This window comes from Thunnus albacares, chromosome 7, assembly GCF_914725855.1.
Source record: "Thunnus albacares chromosome 7, fThuAlb1.1, whole genome shotgun sequence".
In the NCBI taxonomy this organism is placed as follows: domain Eukaryota; kingdom Metazoa; phylum Chordata; class Actinopteri; order Scombriformes; family Scombridae; genus Thunnus; species Thunnus albacares.
The window spans coordinates 35,447,934-35,456,827 of NC_058112.1; the positions used below are offsets into that span (position 1 = coordinate 35,447,934).

Below are 8,894 nucleotides of genomic sequence, written 5' to 3' on the forward strand. Positions count from 1 at the left end.
GGAAGCCGGGAGCCGAGGCCGCAGCGTTCGCGTTAACCCTAACCCGCTTATTTAAAATACAAAACATCAAAAAGCACCGAAAGAGTCAGAATACCTCCACAGATTATTCTGACATTCAGTCACTGGAGTGACTCTGAACTCAGGTTATGAATTCAGTTTGTCATGTTAGTGTAAAGAATAATACATTCCCATTTTTCACATTATAATTAGGCTCACATTCGGTTATCACATGAACAAAAGTTCTGTTTTATCACCAGAGATTTTCTCTGCATCCAATCAGCATCTGCAGTCTCCCATGTAGAGCTGCAACGATCAGCCAAACAATCGATTAATCGATTGAAAGAAATTTAGTCACCAAAATCAATTGAATCACTTTTAAAGAAAAAATGTTAAAATTGAGATTCTTAGATGTGAATATTTTCTGGTTTCTTGAGTCAGTAAACTGAATATCTTCAGTTTTCAGGACGTCACCTTGGACTTTTAGGACCAAATGATGAATTAATAATGAAAGTAATCATTAGTTGTAGCTGTACTCCCATTTAGTAAATAAATAAATGTAAGATAATGTATATGAGGCAGCTTTAATAATCAATTCAATCTTTTTAAATGTTTTTTTTTGGATCCAGCTTCTTAAATGTGAATATTTTCTGTTTCTTCTATGGGAAACTGACATTTTTACAATTGTCTGAACACATAATTGAGAAAATGAGATGAATAGATGGTGATAGTAACTGTTACAGTAGATTTCAGACTATATTATACACACGTATATACACAGATATTAATCCAAACACACACACAGTCCTGCAGGCTTCTTTTCTTTGTATGTGGACGTTTATTTGGGGCTCAGAGTCTCAGGAGTGCAGAGCTGCAGTCGCCTGGAGGAAGAGAGCCCCCTGCAGGACAAACCTCCACAAAGCAGAAAGCTCCACCTGAGTCAGTCAGAGGCATGCTGGGAACACCAACGGCATGCTGGGAACACCAACGGCATGCTGGGAACACTGAAGGTTTTGTTTTATTGGCACCAAAATAATGTGTACCTGTATTTATTTACCTGTTTTTATGTACTGATGTCAGTTTAGATATTGAGAAATATTACAAACAAAAGTAAGAAAGAAGCTGCATTATGAGTTTTATGAGTGGTGGAAGGAATACTCACATTATCTAATTTAGTTAAATAAGTACTTCACTGTCTGTCTGTCTGTCTGTCTGACACTAATCAATACTCATGTACAAATCTTATCAGTGATGACCCTGATCAGCTCTTTGTTTTGACTCCAAGAATAAATCCTTTTGTGACTTTCATTCATGTTTCACAGCTCATCGCTGCTTTCTGTGAGTCTCCAGTCAGGGATGTTGAGGAGACGTCCGGCAGGGCTGTGATAGGTCAGCAGTAACAGGATGTGGTCACTAAAACCTGCAGAGCAGCACACTGCATGTTTTAGGTTTGTGGGTGTAGACAGTGGATACATCTCAAGTCTCTTATTTGATCTTTCCTCGATCCTTGATTGAACCGGAAGTCGTTCTGGTCCGCCATATTGAAAGCCGTCTCAGAGTCATAATTCCTGCTCTGAGGAGCGAGGATACACACTTACCAGCTGACACACCCCTTTATTGGAAATCAGTTATTGATTGGACGCTGCAGCTGATCGGACTGATCTGATACATCACAACATCACTGAGTGGAGATAGATTACAGATTAAACTCTTGGGTTTTATATTTTATTTTATGATTCACCATCTAGTTAAAAATCTGTTAATTATCGGTCTGATCAACAAAAGAACCGTAAACAACTTTCTTCATTTATTAGAGAGATCTGTTATTTCCCACATGAACTGATATTATGTAAAGTTACAGGGAGAGTCTAGACTCAAAGGTCTCTAAACACGTGGCTCATAGACTGAGAACAATCTTCCAGGTCTCAGTGTTAAAACTTTAAAAGGTCTTTTATTGTAACCAAATGCTTAGCAAGACTTTTTTAGGTGACCAAAATGTTACAATTAACTTTCATGAACCGAAAACACACTGAAATAGCAGCACCTACGCCTACACTACACCATGGTTACGTTACGTAATCAATGTTGTCACCATGGTAGCGACTTGTCAATCACAACGTAGCCCCGCCCTAAAGCATACGCTGCTTTATTGTCTATTTTACTTTAATCCTGACAGAGGACTTCCGGCGTTGTCAGCGTCGGCGTTGTGTATACCCGTGAGAGGCTCTGTCATAACCTGACAGTTTATCCAGTTTTTAAGCCACATTTTACGTTATATTTTTAGGTACTGGCTGTTTTTAACCACTAGGAACAAGGTTTTAATAATCAGGCGCTCTAATTTTAAGTTATATTCTCGATTTGGACAGCCAGCCAAGGCCAGCATAAATCTGGCTTGTTTTTAACATTTTTTAGCACTGGGAGCTAATTCTGCAAGAAACTACAGTCATCAGGTGCCAGTACGTACTTCAGATGGCAAACTGAGGCCTAACCACCCCATCGTGTCCACTTGTTGGACCCGTGTCGTTAAGTTTCTGCTGCTTGTCTCCCTATGGTTAACAAATTGTCTCTGTGGGCTCCGACTGGAGCCTTTGTGTGTTAGTGCCTGCAACATCTCTGTCTGTGGATACTACTGTAGGAGAATGTGAGCCAGGCAACTGTGACCTGGAATGAGTGATACTAGTTTAGACCATAAACTCATTAGGAAAGTGTTTACTGAGGTAATAAATCAGGAGAGAAGTAGGATAATTTTCTCATAGACTTCCATACAATCAGACTTGTTTTTGCAGCCAGTGGAGTCGCCCCCTGCTGGCCATTAGAGAGAATGCAGGTTTAAGGCACTTCCACATTGGCTTCACTTTTCAGACCCAGAGCTTTAGAGACAAATAATCCAGTTTCAAGCATCTTGAAACTTGAATTTCTGAAGCCAAACACACATGACCACATGGTGGCACTATTGGTCCCATGTTGTAATATATTAAGCATTTCCACATGAGACACCTGTCCATGAAGTATGAACTGAAATATGCTAGAAAGATGAAAAGAAATAATAATTAAAGAGCTGAACATTTTGATATTTGAATGATTTCTGTCAGTGAAAGTATGCAGAAGAAGTGAATCGCTGGTCAGCGCTCACTTTAATAAACTAGACTTGGATACTTTGTGTGATTATTGTGGAAGATGTGATGAGACTTTAATTCATCTGTTTAATCTAAAATGTTTTGACTCACAATGGACACAATGAACTTTCTTCAGAGAAGCATAACTGTTGATTTTAAAGAAGCATGTGTTTGTTAGAGAAGGAAATTATTATTTCAAAGACAGTGATGTATATGTTGTAAACCTGCTCTTGATTTATGGGAATATATATTCACCAGTTGAAGGAGAGTAACTGTACATTGGTGGAAGGCTACTGGAGAGCAGCATCAATGAAAAAAGTAATGTCTCCACATTGACTCATAGCATTTTGAGCTGAGAAGATCCAATCAAAATGTCCAAATATTAAGTTCACACCAGCAAGTTCTCAAACCAAAAAACAAACTTATATGTATTTAAAGCCCCTTTAATGTATATTTGGACACCCTGAAACTGTGAGGCCATTAAACTCATCTGAGCTGAAACCTCAAGCATTTTTACTTTTTGTGACGTCTGAATCAAAAATCTTTTATCCTGTTTTCTCTGTAACTCTGTTGTAAATTCAGTTTCCCATACAAACAGTAACAGCCTCGCTGTGTGGGTTCTGATTGGCTGCCCAGCCAGTCACTCATGAATCCTGTCATTTGATTGGTTCTTCTTACACTCGTTGGCTTGTATCAGTGTGTTACAGCTGATCAGGACAGAAAATATCTTAACTTAATTTCATATCAACTCAACAAGTTCAAACTAATTTATTTGCTCATTTCAAATGTTTAATAATAACTTTTTTAAGTTTTCTGACTTCTGTTGAAGGACTGTCCCTGATGACCTTTGACCTATGTGTCCGGCTGCTGTCGGCTTTAAAGTTTCATGTTAATATTATATTATATTAATTGGAGCGTGATTGATTCTTTGCTGTAATCTGACATGAAACTGGCAGTGAGGTAATTATTCTGTTTACTGTGTAGTTTTACAGATGACATTTGAAATGATTTTAGTAAAACAAACTAAACTCCTTTCAGCTCTAAGAGAAATAAAACAAACTATCTGAAGACATGAACAGACATGTAACCTGGTGAATCAGTGCACTCGGTGTCATTTCAACCAGAACTTTTTATTAAAAATCATTTTGGGTTCAAAGTTTTGGCCACGTAGAAAAAAAAAACCCAAAACAAAACAGGAAGTAAAAACTGTTGCAGTCACATGGTTCAACATTCAGACATTTAAACTATTAGTGAAAGTCAGTTATTTGGATTTCATTACATTCACGAAGACATTCAACACATTTCAAACATACACTGAACGTCTGATTATCATGTTATTTCTCATTTGATAAACCGACCAATTAAATTCATCCATGTCTGATCACTTCGATCAGTTTCAACTTGTTTTCCAATCACAATCTGACCTGAATGTTTGATTCAGACGAACACTGAGACATGCAAAACTTAAAATGTCCACTTTGGAAATTAGCTGTTGATTAAATGTTCAGTATCTTTGTAAGAGTGAGATCATTAGAGAAATAAAATGAAATAAAATATTTGGTTTCATTCAGACACAAGCGTTTAATTTTGGAATTAAAATCTTTAACTTTTGGTCTTTTTCTTCTTTGCCTGTTTCAGGTCACAGAGGAACTATGAGGGCAGTGATCACACCTCTGATTGGCTGTAGAAGTGACCTGTGACCATAGAACAGACAGGTGACCTTTGACCTAGAACAGACAGGTGCTGTAGACGGTCACCTTGTTGCTGATCTGCTGCAGCAGCTCCTTCACTGCTGCCTCCAGCTCCACCAGCTGCTCTGCTTTCACCTCTAGAGTCCGCTGGTTGTCGTCATACGACTTCTCCAGATCTGCAACAGGAAACAGGAAGTTTTTAAAGAACTATTGCTTATTGAACAGTTGTTGCAGTGACTGGAACTATTTCTTGTTTAACAACAGTCAGTGCAGTGACTGGAACTATTTCTTGTTGAACAACAGTCAGTGCAGTGACTGGAACTATTTCTTGTTTAACAACAGTCAGTGCAGTGACTGGAACTATTTCTTGTTTAACAATAGTTGTTGCAGTGACTGGAACTATTTCTTGTTTAACAATAGTTGTTGCAGTGACTGGAACTATTTCTTGTTTAACAACAGTCAGTGCAGTGACTGGAACTATTTCTTGTTGAACAACAGTTGTTGCAGTGACTGGAACTATTTCTTGTTTAACAATAGTTGTTGCAGTGACTGGAACTATTTCTTGTTTAACAGTCAGTGCAGTGACTGGAACTATTTCTTGTTTAACAATAGTTGTTGCAGTGACTGGAACTATTTCTTGTTTAACAACAGTCAGTGCAGTGACTGGAACTATTTCTTGTTTAACAACAGTCAGTGCAGTGACTGGAACTATTTCTTGTTTAACAATAGTTGTTGCAGTGACTGGAACTATTTCTTGTTTAACAATAGTTGTTGCAGTGACTGGAACTATTTCTTGTTGAACAATAGTTGTTGCAGTGACTGGAACTATTTCTTGTTTAACAACAGTCAGTGCAGTGACTGGAACTATTTCTTGTTGAACAACAGTTGTTGCAGTGACTGGAACTATTTCTTGTTGAACAACAGTTGTTGCAGTGACTGGAACTATTGAACTTCTAGTCTAACGGAGGACTGTTGTGTCCAGATGGGACATTCTCAGGGTGAAGATGTGATGTCAGTGTGATGTCACCTTTCAGCAGCTGCAGCTTTTTGCTGGCCTGCAGCAGCAGCTCTTTAGCTTCCTGCTGCAGTGACTCCGCCCTCTTCTTGGCGTCGGCCACACCCCCTGCCTTCTGGCCAATCAGCTGCTCCACAGTGGTGTACTTATCCTTCAGCTCAGAGTCCAGGTCCTAAACACACACAGATTCATGACATTTGGGTTTATTCTTTTTGACCTTAACTTGTAGAAGAAGAAGACCAAGAAGAAGACTAACAACAACAACAACAACAACAACAACAACAACAACAACAACTGGTCAACAGAAACTGGAAACGCTTAAATATCATATTGGCCCAAACATAAGAACACCGTGATTATTAGACGACTCTTCCTTTTCCAACAGCTGCTTTTGCATTAAAAAAGAACGTAAATCCAACATTTGTGTATCTTTATCAGTTGCACTCCTGACGTATCAAAGTTATTTTCTCCGGTGGTTTTGAGCTCCTCGTCATCTGTGACAACAGTATTTCTTGGCTGCTTGACAGATGATTCAAACTCCAAAACATTTCTGCAGCAGAGACGTCAAAAGACACTTTTGACTCATTTTCACTCGTCATGAATTAATTTTCTCTGCAGCAGAAAAACACGTCACACAAGTTAAACTGAGCCAGCAAACACTTTTAGTGCCGACTGAGTCTGACAGACTGGAAGAAACTCGCTAGCCTAGCAACATTAATCCTACAAACAACCCAGAATGCATCACTCTCTGTAGGAGCCGGTGTTACAGCGGTACTCTTTCCATTCAACAAGAATCTCTGATCTTATGAGCACGTAATCATCTCGTCCTCAAAAATAAGACGATGGCCATTTTTTAAAATGTAATGTATGTATTTTATATTCAGGACAATGCGGTAATCTGCAGGTGTGTTCACTGAGCCGCCCTGCTGCGGATTAATCGGTTACATTCTGAGACGGTAAACTCACCTTCTTGACCTCCTCTGCCATCTTTCCGATGCTCGCTGCATCCTGATTGGTCCGTTCGGTACTCAGTGTGGCATTCAGAGTTTTGTCTCTCAGCAGTGTCACATCCTGCTCGAGCCGTTGCAGCCTCTGGGTGGCGTTGTTCAGCTTCACCTCTGCATCTGCTGTCTCCGACTTCACCTGCATGCAACACAGACAGACAACACGTTACCTTCATGTTTCTGATGTGAATCAGTGAAGTAAACGTTACTGTAGCTCACTGAAAGGTTTAGAATATGTTTGAACATGAGGTCAGTAAAGTAACGGAGGACTGACAGAGGACAGCAGGTTGTTGGTGTTCTGGATGTCTGCGGTGGCCTGCTGGATGGCGCTGCTGGCGGCGGTCTGAGCTCTCTGAGCTTCTTGCAGAGCTTGTTTCACCTTCTCTGCAGAGTCCTTCACATCCGCCGCCTCCTCACTGGAACACAGGAAGTTTGTTACTGAAGACTATTCATGTCTTTTGAAGACAAATAGGTCTGAATGTTTCAGTGGAGGGTTTTGAGTTAAAGTCCGATCTACCAGCTGGATCTCATAGCGGACTAAAACAGAGATAAGTGAGTGCAGGTTAACGGTCCTGGATGAACAGGTGGGACTCACCTGGCTCGACGAGCCTGGTCCAACAGGTTCTCAGCTCTCTGGATGTCGTCAGCGCTCTGCTGCAAGATGTCCCCCACGTGTCCCAGCTCTCCGACCTTCTGCCGGATCTCGTCAGTCAGGTTCTGCAGCTGAGCCGGCGTGGTTGGCATCTGCATGGCCAGAACCTCGTTAGCCACCAGCTCGATGCTCTCCAGGTCCGCCGCATCCTCTGAAATGACAGGTCACACTGTTACAGGTTGGACCACTGAGTCTGAAGACCTCGTCTGCAGAAAGGCAACCTTGTCGTTTTTATGAAGCTTTGGGCACACAGTTCAAGCAGGATGACTCATTGTGTCTGATTGGATCCACTGGTTTCACTGGGATCTGTTCCTTGGCTCTGATCTCTGATCAACATCTGAACTTTTTGTGTTTGTTTTTGTTCTGATGTTGAAAACAGGACTACAAAATAAAACCCACAACAGGAAGTGAGAACATACGTGTCGTAACATTTCAGACGTGATGTTTAGTCATGTGAACAGGAAGTGAGGACGTACGTGTGAGGAAGTCTCTGATCTGTCTGATGAGGTTTCTCAGCTCCTCGTTGCTCTGGTCGACTTTCTGTTTGGTTCTGTTGGTCTTCATGAGGACGTCGTGAGCGCTCAGCTTCGCCTCGTCTGCCTTCAGTTTGGCCTCAGACACCTAAAGGAGAAAACAGGTGAGAAGATCCACTACAGTTCACCAGAACCAGAACCAGGACCATAGAGATCAGACTCACCATCTTGGAGAGCCGCTCCACTTCCTCCATGGCGCTGAGGATTTCCTGTTCAGAGTCCTGAGCTTTCTGCCAGCTGCTGCGAGCCTTCATCACCACACCGTCACATCCGTCCCCTCCACACCTGGTACCGCCTTCAGAGTCCACACAGCCCAGACCTCCACAGGGGGACGCCGAGCACAAGTCCTGACCTGCCAGGCTGCCACAGGTCTGCGAGATCCACAACACACCACAACTTAAATATTGAAGAGTTAAAGACGCAGAAATCTGTGTGTCTGATCAAAACACACAGAGGAAGCTGGAGATCAACATATATGTTCACTTCAACTCAGTTCACTGAGTCTTTGCTCTCTGTGATAAAAAGTCTTTATAGAACATCATTTATTTGTTAATCTAACCGGGAAATCTCTTCAGGTAGTGTTGAGTAGTTCACACACATTATAAAAATAATAATATCCAACATATTCACATGTAGCACAACATGAGGCCTGAGATTCATAAAGGGCCGACTGACAGGAACTGGACTGACGATTCCTGTCATTCTGTAAACTGCTGCCATAAAATCAAACATCTGCTCGTCTGCTGCTTTGTTTGTTTGTGTTGTTGTTGCATCAGCGTCTCCTACCTTGTGGCTAAGCTCTGATAGGTCCAGAGTCTGCAGCTCTCCTGCCAGGTCGTCCAGTCTCTGAGCATGCTCAGTGTGTCTCTTGAGGAACTCGTCTCCT

General features: G+C 41.3%; 1 protein-coding gene across 1 annotated transcript in view; it reads right to left on the reverse strand.

Annotated features, from left to right (window-relative positions):
* Positions 1–4,224: 4,224 nt before the first annotated feature.
* lamb1a (laminin, beta 1a) overlaps positions 4,225–8,894 on the reverse strand; it is a 31,740-nt gene continuing 27,070 nt past the window's right edge. Inside the window, exons 26-33 of the mRNA XM_044356619.1 lie at positions 8,795–8,894; positions 8,173–8,379; positions 7,952–8,096; positions 7,419–7,626; positions 7,098–7,239; positions 6,786–6,962; positions 5,832–5,991; positions 4,225–4,980 (exon numbers count right to left, since the gene is read on the reverse strand). The exon at positions 8,795–8,894 is cut by the window's right edge and continues 142 nt beyond it. Coding sequence (XP_044212554.1) covers positions 4,841–4,980; positions 5,832–5,991; positions 6,786–6,962; positions 7,098–7,239; positions 7,419–7,626; positions 7,952–8,096; positions 8,173–8,379; positions 8,795–8,894 — 1,279 coding nt within the window. The 3' untranslated portion in view covers positions 4,225–4,840. The remainder of the gene's footprint in view (positions 4,981–5,831; positions 5,992–6,785; positions 6,963–7,097; positions 7,240–7,418; positions 7,627–7,951; positions 8,097–8,172; positions 8,380–8,794) is intronic.